The 16,620-nt window shown below is 47.5% G+C and overlaps 1 protein-coding gene across 2 annotated transcripts in view; it reads right to left on the bottom strand.

The window, feature by feature from the left end:
* PTDSS1 (phosphatidylserine synthase 1) overlaps positions 1 to 16,620 on the bottom strand; it is a 105,546-nt gene that overhangs the window by 39,042 nt on the left and 49,884 nt on the right. For both annotated transcript variants that reach the window (XM_040431665.1, XM_040431664.1), the window contains one exon: positions 9,704 to 9,748. In XM_040431665.1, coding sequence (XP_040287599.1) covers positions 9,704 to 9,748 — 45 coding nt within the window. The remainder of the gene's footprint in view (positions 1 to 9,703; positions 9,749 to 16,620) is intronic.

Below are 16,620 nucleotides of genomic sequence, written 5' to 3'. Positions count from 1 at the left end.
CTCATTTTTTTTCGGTATGAGATGGTTTGATTGGTACTATTTTAGGGTGCATATGACTTTTTGATCGCTTGGTATTACACTTTTTGTTAAGTAAGGTGACAAAAAATGGCTTTTTTGACAGTTTTCATATTTTTTTTTTTTTTACGGTGTTCACCTGAGGGGTTAGGTCATGTGATATTTTATTTGCAGGTCGTTACGGACGTGGCAATACCTAATATGTATACTTTTTTATTTAAGTTTTACACAATAATATTTATTTTTTAAGCAAAAAAAAATAAAAAAAAATCATGTTTTAGTGTCTCCATAGTGCGAGAGCCATAGTTATTTTAAATTTTTGGGCGATTGTCTCAGGTAGGGGCTCATTTTCTGCGGGATGAGGTGACTGTTAGATTGGTAATATTTTGGGGGGGGGGGGGCATACGCCTTTTTCATCGCTTGGTGTTGCACTTTTAGTGATGTAAGGGGACAAAAAAAATGTTAGTTTTTTTTAAGCATTTTTTTTTATTTTATTTTTTACAGTGTTCATCTGAGGGGTTCGTTCATGTGATATTTTCATAGAGCCGGTCGTTACGGACACGGCGATACCAAATATGTCTGATTTTTTTTTTCACAATTTTGTGTGTTTTATTTTGGGAAAGGGGTGTTTTTTCTTTACTCTAAACTTTGTTTTCCATAATAAAATAAATAAATAATGTTTAACACTTTTTTTTTTGTCCCACTCTGGGACTTTAACTTTTGGGGGTCTGATCCCCTTTACAATGCATTACAATACTTCTGTATTGTAATGCATTGGCTGTAAGTGTATTACACACTGTAATACACTTACAGCTTCCTGCCTGTGAGATTCAGGGGGCTGGATCTCACGGAAGGCAGCCACGATGCCCAAGGGGACCTGATGGCCACCCTGGACCCGCCAGGATACAGCACGTGCCGCAGTCAGCGCTGACCGTGGCAGTGCAAGGGTTAATGCGCCGGCATCTGTGTTTTCATCGATGCCGGCGCATACAGCAAGGGTCCGGCCATCAGCGACTGTTGGACCCCTGCCGCTGATCGGGCGGGCGCAGCACCTGCTCCCGCCCGATCAGCCCGCTGTACATGAACGGCGCTGGTCCTTAAGTCACGTTTAAACAATGCTGGACTGCCAATTTGATGATGTCATGTGTTTGGAAGCTTCTGTTAGGTTTGTTGGCAACATCTGAGTAAGGCTACATTCACACGTCCGTGGTGTGTTGCGGATCAGCAAATAGGACATGCTCTATCTTTTTGCGGAGCTGCGGTCCCAAAATCGGGGCCGCGCTCCGCAATTGCGGCTGCAGACAGCACACTGTGTGCTGTCCGCATCCATTCCGTCTCCATAGAGAATGAATGGGTCCGCACCCATTCCGCAAAATTGCGGAAAGGATGCGGACCCATTTTGCGGACGTGTGAATGGAGCCTTAATTAGAGACACACCTGTGGATGTATTTAAATGCACACCTGAAACACACTGCTTCTTTGTGTAGCATCATGGGAAAGTCTAAAGAAATCAGTCAAGATATCAGGAAGACAATTGTGGACTTGCACACGTCTGGCTCAACCTTAGGTGCACTTTCAAGATACCTGAAGGTGCCTCGTTCATCTGTACAAACAAGATGGGAATGTCCAGTCATCATACCGCTCAGGAAGGAGACGGGTTCTGTGTCCCAGAGATGAACGTGCTTTGGTCCGACATGTGCATATCAACCCAAGAACAAAAGCAAAAGACCTTGTGAAGATGATGGCGGAAGCTGGTAAGATTGTGTCAGTATCCACAGTGAAACGAGTACTGTATCAACATGGGCTGAAAGACCACTGTGCCAGGAAGAAGCCATTACTCCAAAAGAAACATAAAAAAGACAGATTAGGCTTAGTTCACATCAGCGTTCAGCCTTTCCGTTCTCCTGCTCCGTTGTAGGAGCAGGAGAACGGAAAGGACGGATTCGGCACATAACGGAGCCTACGGACCCCATAGACTATAATGGGGTCCGTTAGGTTTCCGCTCAGAAGATGATTTTGGAGCGGAGACAAAAGTTGTGCATGCAGTACTTTTGTCTCCGCTCCAAAATCATCTTCTGAGCGGAAACCTAACGGACCCCATTATAGTCTATGGGGGTCTATGGGGTCTGTAGGCTCAGTTATGAGCCGAATCAGTCCTTTCCGTTCTCCTGCTCCTATAACGGAGCAGGAGAACGGAAAGGCTGAACGCTGATGTGAACAAGGCCTTAATGCTTGCAAATGCACACAGGAACAAAGACCTACATTTTTGGAGACATGTCCTGTGGTCTGACGAAACTAAAATTGAACTTTTTGGCCATAATGACTATCTTTGCATTTGGAGGAAAAAGGGAGAAGCTTGGAAGCCTAAGAACACCATCCCAACTGTGAAACACGGGGTGGCAGCATCATGTTGTGGGGTTGTTTTGCTGCAGGAGGGACGGGTGCACTTCACAAAATAGATGGCATCATGAGGAAAGAAGATTATGTGGAAATACTGAAGCAACATCTCAAGACATCAGGCAGGAAGTTAAAAGGAAACCTGTCACCTAAAAAACTCCTCCCAAACCACCAGCATTACCTTAAAGTAACCGGCAGTATGTTTCTAAAGATCCTTTTCTTCCTCCGGCCAGATGCACCGAAATCTTGAAAAACAAACTTTATTCCCCTGCAGGCGCTATGTAACAGCAGAGTTTGAAATGAAGGGGGCAGCGGCCTCCTCGCTTCAAGTCAGGATAACCACGCCCCCTTTCCCTGCCCCTTCGGTTTTTTATTGACTGCAGATAGTTTTCGGCTGTTCAGCAAAGCCGGCCGAAGTCTCACACATGAGCCCCGACGTCAATATTTACGTGCCTGCACACCGCTGTTAGGTCGTTTTCAGAGGCTCAATTCTCAGGCTCCCGGTGTGTGAGTGGGCGTCGGACGTTCACGTGCGTTGCTGTCAATGAGAGGTGAAGGGGCAGGGAAAGGGGGCGTGGTGATCCTGACTTAAAGCGAGGAGGCTGCTGCCCCCTTGACTTCAAACTCTGCTGTTACATAGCGCGTGCAGGGGATTAAAATTAGATTTTTTGTACTCCCCTTAAAATCCTTTTCTCGCAGTAGGCATTGGGGGACACAGCACCACGGGTATATGTCCAACTACCACTAGGAGGCGACACTAGACATAAAAAAGTGTTGGCTCCTCCCCGTTGGGCTATACCCTCTCCACAGCCACTAGGCAGCTCAGTTTGTACCAAAAGCAGTAGGAGAGAAGAAAGGCAAGGAACCAACAACTCCCGTACTGGGAAAGATCAAGAGACCAGCCCGAAAAAGCGGAAGTAAGAAACATAGGCTGGGATCTGTGTCCCCCAATGCCTACTACGAGAAAAGGATTTTACGGTGAGTACAAAAAATCCAATTTTCTCGTGCATGGCATTGGGGGACACAGCACCATGGGACGTCCCAAAGCAGTCCCCGAGGGTGGGAAAAGAACAGCCATGCCACCTGTAGGTGCGGAAGAACCATGTGACCCAACAGGAAAAAGCACGGAATAGGCAGAAGGCCACATAACAGGGAAAAAACCCCAAGGAAGCCAGTGACGACTGCCAGCACCCCAGCACAAATGCCTGGGAGAACGACCCAAATGCACGGAGAAGGCAAGGGGGAAAACCAAGCTCAGCCGAAGGCTGGAGAGAAAATAGGACAACATCGCGTATTGGAGCCACATAACATCCTAATAGTCTCAGGTGAAGCACAAACACCCTGAGGCCAACCCCTGACGGGCCAGGGGCATGGAATCACTGAAGGCCAAGCGAGTGAGGGAAGCCATAGCAAGGCTCACATGTGAAGGGAGCAGTTCTCCCCTCACCGCAAACCAGGTGAAGAAGACAAGCGCCCTATTGAAAGGAAAAAATCCCAAAGGCGCTAAGGGAAACCGCCAACCCTTTGAAAGGAAGGGGGTTGTAAGTAAAAACTAGAAAAAAAAAGAAAAGATAAGACCTGCATCCCCAAGCTAGGGGACAAGGAACGAGCCTCTGAAAACAAAATATCGCTGAGAAGCGTAAGACCGGAGAAACTCCGGCCAAATGAAGAATCAGGGAAAAAAAAAAAAAGAGGACCAGATGCAGGCCCAGGAAATCTCAGCAGGGGCACACCGGAGTGAGGGAAGCCATAGCAAGGCTCACATATGAAGGGAGCAGGACTCCCCCCACGGTGAAGCAGGTGATGAACAGAAGCGTCCTATTGAAAGGTGAAAACCCCCAAAGGTGCTAAGGGAAACCACCAACCCTTGGAAAGGGAGGGGGTTGCAAGTAAAAGTCAGGAAAAAGAAGAAAAGATAAGATAAGATAAGCCCTGCATCCCAAAACAGGAGACGAGGAACAAGCCTCTGAACACAAAATCTCGCTGAGAAGCGCAAGACCGGAGAAACCCTGGCCAAATGAAGTATTAGGGAGATGCAGGCCCAGGAAACTCAGCAGGGACACACTGGACTGAGAGACATGGGAGGAGAAGGAAAGCGCTCCCAACAGACTAAGGAGGAAGGTTCTACAAACAGGAGGAAGTCCCTCCCGAAGGAGACCATAAAGGTGGAAATGCAGACCGTAGCCCTAAACCACTCAACGCCAGGTACTTGACATGGGAGGATGGGAAGATAGACACAAATCCCAAGAGGTCCACAAGGCTATTGGAACCCGCAAGGGGAACAATCAACCCAGAATATCCAAGAAAAAAAAAGAAAGGAACCATCATATGGGAAGGAATTGGCCATGGACAAGTAGCCATTCAAAGAATAGGAGGTGTGGAGGGGTGGAAGCTAGTTGAGACCACCCGAGGAGGGTCCGTGGGCTACTCCTTGCGTGACTCTGTACCTGAGCGTGACCCATCAGTAGGGAGGACCCTGGGGGGAAGGGGGAGAAGGCAATTTGTAGGTAGCACTCCAGCGACCCCGCCAGGGATTGGGCGAGTCAGGCAAGGTTCCCATGGCTTGACATGGAGGGAGCCCATTCAGGGGGGACCTACACAGAAAAGGGTGGGAGGGTGACAATGCGACCACATAGAAACCTCCGTAGACAACGGACGCGCGTGAAATACGTAGGGAGGCTGGGAGAGGAGGCCACCATAGAGCAGCAGGGCTGTCCTATCTGTCCCCGGATGTCACGTCCCCCAAGAGGTGCTGCAGCAGCTATAGAGCAGGTGGAAGGGCTGCAGGAGAATGCAGCAATAGAGAGGGGAGGGAGGGAAAAGAGCCTGCAGAGAAATTCAGCCAGAGGCTGCCTACCAGACCCCAGTAACTGTGCAGCGCACCACAAGATGGCGACCGGAGAGAGCAGGAGCCGACAGCTGGAGGAAGAACCGCCCCTCTGAGAGAGAGAAGGAACCTGGGGCTGGACTGGCAGGCAGGAGAGGCCCCTCCCAGGCTCCCCCCCAAGGAGGGGAGGTGACAGAGTAAGCCCGGGAAGGGAGAAAGTGGGCGGGGAGTTGTGGCCTAGTAGGCCCGAAAAGCCGGGGACTAAATTAGTGGAGCGCGGCCGGAAGAACGGCCGCGATCGCGCCCCAGAGAAGCTGCGACGAACGGGGGCCAGGTGGGGGAGAGAACAGAAGAAGCGACCCCCAGAGAGAGAAAAACGGAAGGCCAGGGGGCTTATGGGGCCAGGATACAGCTAAGAGTTAAAAGTGTCTGTTGGGGCCTGAACCTACAACCTGCTGTATCAGAGGCAAAGGCACTTATCAGAGGCAAGGCATTGTCCCACACAGCAATGGAGCTGTATAAAATATGCGGGAAGGGGGGAGAGGAGGGAACGCGCCCAGGCCCGGGAGGGAGGGTAGGAGACCCTAAACTAACATACTCACCCTCAGACGTCTTCAGGCGCAGCAGTAACCACCCCCTTGGCGGACTCAACACAGGAACCGTGGGACTGCCGGAATTCCACTGCGGAAGCAGATTTGGGGACTGGGTGGCTGCCAGGTACCTGAGTACGCGCCCGCAGAGGGGCAACTAAAGTGGAACACGATGTAGCCACCCCTGCCGCAGGCCGAAACCTGCAGAGAAGAGAAGAAAAAATAAATGAAGAAAAAATAAAAATAAAAAAGTAGCAGGATGACCTGCACAAAAAAGCAGGTCAGGTCTGCCTCCTATGGACACTAGAACAAGACTGAGCTGCCTAGTGTCTGTGGAGAGGGTATAGCCCAACGGAGGAGCCAACACTTTTTTATGTCTAGTGTCGCCTCCTAGTGGTAGTTGGACATATACCCATGGTGCTGTGTCCCCCAATGCCATGCACGAGAAAGTTCATTTTTCAAGATTTTGGTGCATCTGGCCGGAGGAAGAAAAGGATCTTTAGGAACATACTGCTGGCAACTTTAAGGTAATGCTGGTGGTTTGGGAGGAGTTTAGGTGACAGGTTCCCTTTAAAGCTTGGGCGGAAATGGGTCTTCCAAATGGACAATGACACGAAGCCTCCTGCCAAACTGGTTACAAAGTGGCTTAAGAATAACAAAGTTATGGAGTGGCCATCACAAGGCCCTGATCTCAATCCTATTGAAAATTTATGGGCAAAGCTGAAAAGGCAGGTGCGAGCAAGGAGACCAACAAACATGGCTCAGTTACACCAGTTTTGTCAGGAGGAATGGGCCCAAATTCCGACCAACTATTGGGAGAAGCTTGTGGAAGGATATCCAAAACGTTTGACCCAAGTCATACAGTTTAACCCCTTCTACGCCAAGCCAGTTTTCACCTTCCTGCCCAGGCCATTTTTCGCAAATCTCACGTGTCACTTTATGTGGTAATAACTTTGGAATGCTTTTCTTTATCCAAGCCATTCTGAGATTGTTTAAGGCTTAGAATTTTAGAAGCAATTCTTAAAATTTTTAAGAAAATTTCCAAAACCCACTTTTTAAAGGACCAGTTCAGGTCTGAAGTCACTTTGTGAGGCTTACATAATAGAAACCCCCCCATAAATGACCCATTGTAGAAACTACACCCCTCAAGTTACTCAAAACTGATTTTACAAACTTTGTTAACACTTTAGGTGTTCCACAAGAATTAAAGGAAAATGGAGATTACATTTCTAAATTTCACTTTTTTGGCAGATTTTCCATTTTAATCCATTTTTTCCCATTAACAAAGCAAGGGTTAACAGCCACACAAAACTCAATTTATTGCCCTGATTCTGTAGTTTGCAGAAACACCACATATGTGATTGTGAACTGATGTAAGGGCACACGGCAGGGCGTAGAAAGAAAGGAGCGCCGTATGGTTTTTGGAAGGCAGATTTTGCTGGACTGGTTTTTAGAAGTTACCTCATTTTGGAAACTAGGGGATAAGGTGACAGTTTTATTGGTACTATTTTGGGGTACATATGATTTTTAATTGCTCTATATTACGTTTTTTGTGATGCAAGGTAACCAAAAAAATTGCTGTTTTGGCACTGTTTATTTTTTACAATGTTCTTCTGACAGGTTAGATCATGCGCTATTTTTATAGAGCAGGTTGTTATGGACGCGGTGATATCAAATATGTCTACTTTCTTTGTTTAAGTTTTACATAATAAAGCATTTAAAAAAAAAAATAATAATATGTTTGTGTGTCTCCATTTTCTGAACGCCATATTTATTTATTTTTTCTGCCAATCGTCTAGTGCAGGGCGCATTTTTTGCAGGAAGTTGTCGTTTTTATTGGTACCATTTTGGGGTATTACACTTTGAGACAAGGTGACCAAAAAAATTGGTTGTTTTGGCACAGTTTTCATTTATTTATTTTAACAGCGTTCACCTGAGGGGTTAGGTCACGTGATATTTTTATAGAGCAGGACGTTACGGACGTGGCAATACCCAATATGTATACTTTTTCTTATTTAAGTTTTACACAATAATAGCATTTTTGAAACAAAAAAAAATATATATGTTTTAGTGTCTCCATAGTCTGAGAGACATAGTTTTTTTTATTTTTTGACTGTCTTAGGTAGGGGCTCTGTTATTGCAGGATTGGTTTGATTGGTACTATTTTGGGGGGCATACGCCTTTTTGATCGCTTGGTGTTGCAATTTTTTTGGTACGGTTTCTATTTTTTTTTTTTTTTACTGTGTTCACCTGAGGGTCATATGATATTTTTATAGAGCTGATTGTTACGGACGTGGCGATAACCAATATGTATACTTTTTATTTATTTCACTTTAACACAGTAATTGCATTTTTGAAACAAAAAAATTATGTTTTAGTATCTCCATGTTGTGAGCTATAGTTTATTTTTATTTTTTAGGCGATTATCTTATATAGGGGCTCTTTTTTTGTGGGATGAGGTGACTGTTTTTTGGGGGGCATATGCCTTTTTGATCTCTTGGTGTTGCACTTTTTGTGATGTAAGGTGACAAAAATAGCTTTTTTTTTAACCAGTTTTTATTATATTTCTTTCACAGTGTTTTACAGACAGGGTGGATAATGTGATATATTTATAGAGCCGGTCATTACGGATGCAGCAATACCTAATACGTGTGTGTTTTCTTTTTTCTTCTTCTATTATTTTATAAAAAATCAGTGGAAAGGGGCGTTTTCTTCTTTTTTTACTTGAAACGTTATTTTTTTTTTTTTATTAAAAACTCTTTTTTGGACCTTTTTTTTTTTTTAAACTTTATTTCTGTCCCACTCTGGGACTTTACTTTTGGGGGTCTGATCCCCTCCGCAATGCATTACAATACATCTGTATTGTAATGCATTGCCTGTTAGTGTATTACACTGAGTAATACACCAACAGGTTGCCTAGGAGACGGCGCTGGGGCTGGATCTCCTCGGCTCCCGTTAAAGGCAGGTCCAGATGCCGTACAAGGCATTGAGCAGCCTCTGCACTGCATCGGGCTGCCGTCGGGTCCCCACCACAGCAGCGCGGGGACTCGATGGGCTCCCTCACCCGCCACCAATCCCCCTCTATGCCGCGGTCAGCGCTGATCGCGGCATCGAAGGGGTTAATCCGCCGGCATCGGCTTGTACAGCGATGATGGCGGGTACAGCAGGGGCCCAGCTACCAGGGACTGCTGGGCCCCTGCAGTGATCGGGCGCGCATCGCTGCGGCGCCCGCCCACCATGACGTAATAGCATGACGTATATAGTTTATGTATATCCTTCAACTGCCTCCTGAGCTGTGACAGGAAGAGACATGCAGCATAAAGGACACCCCCCGGAGCTCCAGCTGGAAGGGCACTCTCCTTGAGCTGCCAGCTTGATATAAATGTAGCAGAGCAATTGGACCAATGAATGTGGAGGTGCAGGGCTGGTTCTAGCTTTGTTAGAAAGAGATGATGTACTATGTGAGGTCTGATTTTCATTTTTACATTAATCATGGGATAACCCCTTTAACACCCTATAAAACTCAGGCCGTGCAGAGCCCCTCGCAAACAGGGTGACTCAGCCTCCACCTCATACATAACTACTCACCAAGGAACCACAGGGCCGGAGACAAATAGCATCATGGCAGGCCTCAAAAAGTGAGTTCCCAACCTGGGAGATGTCAGGATCTGTCTAGAACAGCTAGCCGAAATATTTATGGAAAGTCATGGACTGCGAGGTCATTTCAGGACATTGGCAGGGAATATAAAATATGGCAAATTATAATTCGAAAAAGGGCTTTTTATGGGTCTGATAATATCAGATATTCCAGTCTTTGGGCTTCATCAAGACAAAATGTGCTCAGGGGTAGACAGACCTGAAAAGTGTTACTTACCGAACACCATCCTCCATATTGCAGGGTGCGGCCTCGTGAAGGGTCCTGCAAAAACAAAAAGACAGACTCATGAGAAGACGCATCCTGGACAGCTCTGCAGGCGGATTTAAAGGGGGTTTCCCATCTTAGACAATGGGGGCATAGCGCTAGGATATGCCCCCGTTGTCTGATAGGTGCGGGTCCCAGCACCTACAATGAGAACGGAGCAAGGAAACAAACGGAGGGCGCACCGCGCATGTATAGCCGCCCTCCATTTATTTCTTTGGGGCCGCCGAAAATAGCCGAGCGCTGGCTCGGCTATTTCCGTCTGCCTCATAGAAATGAATGGGAACAGGGGCCTCGCATGCGCGGTGCGCTCCCATTCACCTCTACGGGAGCAGCGCTTAGTGGTGGACGGGGTCCTCCAGCCACAGCTCTCCCCGCTCCGTTCTCGTTGTAGGTGCGGGTCCCAGTGGTGGGACCCGCACCTATCAGACAATGGCGGCATATCCTAGCGATAGGCCCCCATTGTCTGAGATGGGAATACCCCTTTAACCTCTACCTGCCCTATGGCGCACCCTTAAAAGGTGTTAGCAATGACATGGTGTGATCGTACATGACAGTGACTGCTCAGGCATGGGAGCGCTCCCCCCAGCCGTGTGAAGGGAAACTTCACTGATAAACCAGGCACAAATTGGGCAGATTTACTAATAGTGTTGTAGTTTACAATCTCTAAGAATACGAATTATTCTTAAAAGAGTTTTCCTAGAAATTTTTACTGATGACCTATCCTTAGGATAGGTCACAGTATCTGATTGGCGAAGGTCCAACACCCGGGACCCCCTCTGATTAGCTCTTTGAGTAGGCTCTTGCAGCAGCACTGCAGCCTTCTTTCAGCTTTGCCTGGGCCATGTGACGTCACGTTCATCAGGCACATGACCTAGGCGCATCTCCGTCCCATAGAAGTGAATAGGGCTGAGCTGCAATACCAAGCACTGCCACTATACAATTGTACGGCGCTGTGCTTGGCGAGAGGGGAGAAGGCCGAGCCCCGATGCATTCTCACCAATCAGATACTGATGACCTATGCAGAGTATAGGTCATGAGTAAAAATTTCTGGGCTCATGCACACGACGACTGTAGCAGTTTTTTGTGATCCGCAAAACACAGATACCGCCCGTTTGCGTTCCGCATTTTGCGGAACGGAACATCCAAGCAATCATAGGACAATCCTTTCCTTGTCCGTAATGCAGACATGTTCTATTTTTTGTGGGTGCCATGGAACGGACACACGGAATTAAAGTGAATGGGTCCGCCTACGATCCGCAAAAAAATGCGGATCGGATGCAAACAAAAAATATGTTTGTGTGCATGAGCACTAAGACCGCGATTTCTATTCTTAGACAGTACAAAGTAGGACACTACTAGTAAATCCGCCTCAATGTGCCTGGATTATCAGTGAATTTTCCTGGTGACAGACTCCCATTACATGGCAGGGGGGAGCGCTCCTGTGCCTGAGCAGTCACTGGTCATGTACTATCACACCTGTCATTGCAATGACCCCCACTGATCCAGAGGTAGGTCATCAGTAACAACATCTCAGAAAACCTCTTCAATGTTAGACAAATGTACTATTCTGTAGCATGGACCCTTGTAGGATCGTAAATCCGGAGCCAGATTTACTCTAGAATTCTGTTTGTGCGCCCAAAATTTTGTCCATGCATCAAAATTTGGTCCTTGTGCCCAAAAAACCTGTCTAGTCTTAGTTTACGCTGCCTATAAGTTGCTGCGGTTTCACGCAAAAAAAATGCACCAAATTTTCCGCCACACAGAGGCCCATTTAGGCCACGCCCCCTTGCCAGGCAAGTCGTAAAATGCTTTGACAAGAGTGTAAAACCGCTAGTAAATGTGATGCAAAGCATGCAAGCCAGTTTTTGGGCACAAAATGAGAACAGCGCATTTTCAATAGTAAATATGCTCGTGCACACGTGTCCGTTTTGTGGTCCACAAAGTATGGACGAGGACTAATTTTTTTGCAGACCCATTGACGTGAATGAGTCTGTGGTCTGCAATTTGCAGACATTATCTTTTTGCGGAACAGACATAGAAATGGATGCAGAAAGCACACGGATGATCCGTGGACTGCAAAATACATACGGTCGTGTGCACGAGGCTTAAAGAGGACCTTTCACAGGTCCTAACATTACAATATAAGTATGTGGCACCGTTCTGGTTTCGCGCCCTGTATGCTTCGGTACGGAAAGGAGGAGATGCTAGCTTTTCTCAGGGGGCGCTTCCTCCTCCCTGAACCGATGCTATATATATATTATCATGCAGGGCACAAAGCCAGAACAGGGGGCACGGCACCCCAACAGAGTAGCCATGACATCTACTGCCCTACAGTGCCAGGTACTTCTATTGTAATGTCAGAACCGTTGACATGTCCGGCATCTAGGTGGGGTCTTATATTACCCCATCGCCTGCCGCGCAACAAGATGCCATAGGTTTGCTATGGCAGCTCGTGGATTATCAATGGACCCCATGTGTGCCATCTTACTGGGCCTACCGGAAAACCGCTTTAAAACGGGTTTTCTCATCTCAGAAAATCAGGGCATATCAATAGGATATATGCCCCAATTGTCTCATAGGTGCGGGTCCCACACCTATATCGAGAACGGAGCCCCGCAAAGTGGTGGCTGGAAGACTTTGGTACGGCCACCACCAAGCTCTCTCTCCCCCCAGAAGTGAATGGGAGTGCACTGCACATGACCGGCCGCCGCTTCCATTCACTTCTACGGGCCGGACGAAAATAGCCGAGTCAGCGGTCGGCAATTTTCGGCTGCCCCATAGAAAATGAATGGAGGGCGGCTGCGCATGTCAGATGCGCCCTCCACCACTTTCGGGGCTGTGTTCTCGATCTAGGTGCAGGTCCTAGTGATATGCCCCCATTGTCTTAGATGAGACAAACCCTTTAATGTTTATTTTGCCATCACGTAGTCAAATAACGGCCACACGCAGCGTGTAAGCTGAGGTTTTTCCACAGCAGCAAAATCTGCATCAAATGGAGCAGATTTTGTTGTGGAATTTAACGTGAGGGTTTGGCACAGATTTCAATCTCTGCAGTGCAAAAAGTGAAATCGGTGGCAGAAATCAGCACTTTGCTGCTACTATAAAGACTGCAGATATTTCTGAATGCGATGCCACGGCAGAAAGTCGGCAGCAGTTTCGCCAGGTTTGGCCACAGCCTAAGGCCCCTTGCAGGCGAGCGTGTCCGGATTAGGTCTGGATGCGTTGCGAATGAGTTCAGTGAAAAATGCACAATTTCGCAAAGTCATTCAGTTTTGTCTGCGATCGCGTTCAGTTTTTATCACGCGGGTGCAATAGGATTTAATAAAAAACTGAATGTATACAAACATCTCTTAGCAACCATCCGTGAAAAATGCATCGCATCCGCGCTTCCTTGCAGATGCGATTTCCACGCAGCTCCATTCACTTCTATGGGGCCAGCGTTGCGTGAAAATGGCAGAATATATAACATGCTGCGATTTTCCACGCAACGCACAAGTGATGCTTGAAAACCAACGCTCATGTACACAGCCCCATTGAAATGAATGGGTCCGGATTCCGTGCGGGCGCAATGCGTTCGCATCACGCATTGCACTCGCTCGTGTGAAAGGGGCCTAGGCCTGTCATCTGGCTATTACCTGTGTTGAGGGCTCAGTCCATGGTTTGAGCAGTGTATGTTCTTAGTGAGAAGGTATCTGTGAGTAAAGCTTATGGGGTGTCAGATGAGAAGATCAATGGTATTTATTTTCCTAGGTGTTATACGGAGAGGGAGCGTTCAGGTCTCAGTCAGCGGTGTAATGTCTGTCATCCCGGAGCAAACATGGATCATGTTGCCATTTTGACCTGGTACTTGAGCTTACAGTTGCTAGGGTCCTACTGGGTATCGAAGTCTCCATACTTTTTTATTACTTTTATACCCGGTTAGGTTCAATACCCAGATTACCCATTTTTCGATACTAAGCTGTGGTATCGCGAAGTGCAGCGGCCGCACAGTGGAGAAGGAAGGAGGACGTCGCTCCCTTCCCACTGGCCCACCGCCACCAATGGAAAAACTGAGAGGGAGTCAGAACCACAGAAGGAACCAGCAGAGCCTGTGGTAGCCCGGGTGACCCTGTACGTCCCCAGTCCCTGCAGCAGACCCACCCAAAGTCCCGCCTCTTTTGCTCTGCTCCCCCTGAAGCCCCCGCAGCCCTAGTCAGCGGGAGAACAGAAGGAAAGTGGGTCTGGCTTAACATGGGCAGCAAGCAGACCCTCTGCTGGGAGACCAAGACCTTCCTGTACCGCCCTGCAGTGATAAGCGCTTCTTTTCCTCCATATACTCTGTGTGCCACAGTATGCAAGGACTCCAGTAATATGCGACTCATTAACCTCAATGCTACCATTATGTGAGAAATAATGGGGGTCACTTACTATTAAAGAAGAACTCCCGCAAAAAAATGTATTCTCTGACCTGCTAAAAATGTACATGATGTAATCTGTGGTGAATGTAATTTTCTTACCAGTGACTGTATTTGTGAGTTATCCCCTCCCTTCTGATCCTCAGCTGTGACATGTGACCAACACTCTGACTCTCCAAATAACACAGTGGTATGTGTGGACAGGAAGTCCGTTTCTCTATGTACTCCTATGGGAGCCTCAATGTCAGTCTCATAGGAATGAATAGAGAAGTAACTGACTTCCTGTCCTGTGTCAGTTGGAGAGTCAGAGTGTTGGTCACATGACACAGCTGAGGATTAGAAGGAAGGGGATAACTCACAAACACAGTCACTGATGAGAAGATTACATTCACTACAGATTACATAATGCACCTTTCTAGCAGGTCAGAGAATACACATTTTTGTGGGTTACTTTAGTACCTCCATGTGCTTCACACATTAATAGTAAGATGGGCAACATGAGGTTAATGTAAGGTACATGATTTATTTTATTTTTTTACTATTAATATGAAGCACATGGAAGCCCAATAGGTAAAACCCATTGCCTCACATTAAGGCCTCATGCATAAGACCATATTTTGTATCCATGTCCGATTCAAATTTTCTTTTTTGCGGGTCCTGTTCATTTCTACCGGTCCTCAAAAAAAAAAAAAATGCATCTGTGTGTCTGTTCAAGAGACAAGAATAGTAATTTCTAGTAATGGGAGTGAGAAAAAAAAAACTAGATTTTTGTACTTACCGTAAAATCTGTCTCTCTTCTGTTCATTGGTGGACACAGGCTTTGACCATGGGTATAGCTGTTGCCGCTAGGAGGCGGACACTAAGCACACAAAGTGTAAGCTCCTGCCTCTTCAGCTATATCCCTTCTTACAGGGACCAAGCTAAGGGTTCATTCACACGTCCGTATGCGTTTTGCGGACCGCACATCGCTGGCAATCTCATAGAAAATGCCTTTTCTTGTCAGATTGCGGACAAGAATAGGACATGTTCTATTTTTTTGCGGAACGGAAGTGCGGATCGAAAATGCGGATACGGACAGCACATTCCGGCCCCATTGAAAATGAATGGGTCCGCACCTGTTCCGCAAAATTGCGGAACGGATACGTACCCATTTTGCGGACGTGTGAATGGACCCTAAATCAGTTAGTGCAAAAGCAGTAGGAGAAGCCAGACACAAGAAAATCACACTATGTACAAATCCAGAACCACACAGGCGCGAAAAGGCCCTTAAAACAAAAGAATGGGTGGGAGCTGCGTCCCCCAATGAACGGAAGAGAAGCAGATTTTACGGTAAGTACAAAAATCTAGTTTTCTCATCCGTATCATTGGGGGACACAGACTTTGACCATGGGACGTTACAGAGCAGTCCCCAAGGGTGGGCATAACAAGAAACCCTCACGTCAGAGAACTGCAGTCAGCAGACGCAAAAGGTGTACACTCTGTAAAACTTGGAAAAAGTATGCAAAGACGACCAAGTAGCCTCCTTGCACACCTGGAGGGCCAAAGCCCCGTGATGCACCGCCCAAGAGGCCCCCACTGCCCGAGCCGAATAAGCAGTCACCCGGAAGGGCGGGGCCTGGTCCTTAACGCGGTACGCTTCCACAATAGCCAAACAAATCCATTGGGAAATGGTCTTTGACGCTGCCAGCCCTCGTCTCGGTCCCTCTGGAATCACGAACAGGATATCCGTTCGCCGGAAAGATGCCGTCTGGGACAGATAGACTCAAACGGCTCGTACCAAATCCAGGGTATGGAGCAACTGCTCTCGAGGATGAGACGGTCCGGACAAAATGAAGGGAGAATAATCTCATTTAGATAGAATTCCAACACCACTTTCAGCAGGAAGGACTGCACAGGGCGAAGGACCACCTTATCCTGATGGAGGATCAGGAAGGGCGACCGACCTGACAGAGCCGTGAGTTCCGACACCTGCTGCAAAGGCTCAAACGGAGAAGATTGGAGAGCGTTGAGCACTAGATAAGGATCCCAAGGATCCAATGGAGGATGGAAGGGGAGAGCAGCATGCGCCACCCCCTGCATAAAAGTCTGAAGCGCCGAAAGTGAAGCTAAAATTACGCTGAAAAAGAATGGAGAGAGCAGACACTTGCCCTTTGAGGGAGCTGAGAGCCAGCCCCAAGTCCATGCCCGACTGCTGGAAAGCCAAAAGTCACGGCAAAGAAAAACGAGCTGTCACCGCTTCCACCAAATAAAAGTAGGACTTCCAGATTCGGTGGTAGATTCTGGAAGACGACGGCTTCCTGGCCCGAATCACAGTCTGGACCACCGCAGCCGAAAAAACCCTGAGCCTTCAGTACAGCAGCTACAACAGCCATGCCGTTAAATGTAGCGACCCTAAATTCGGGTGGAAGATCGGCCCCTGCGACAGTAGGTCCTCCCGGAGAGGAAGACGCCAAGGTTAGTTGGCGAGGAGGGCAA

This window comes from Bufo bufo, chromosome 5 (assembly GCF_905171765.1).
Source record: "Bufo bufo chromosome 5, aBufBuf1.1, whole genome shotgun sequence".
Lineage (NCBI taxonomy): Eukaryota > Metazoa > Chordata > Amphibia > Anura > Bufonidae > Bufo > Bufo bufo.
This window is presented reverse-complemented; position numbering and strand designations above follow the sequence as displayed.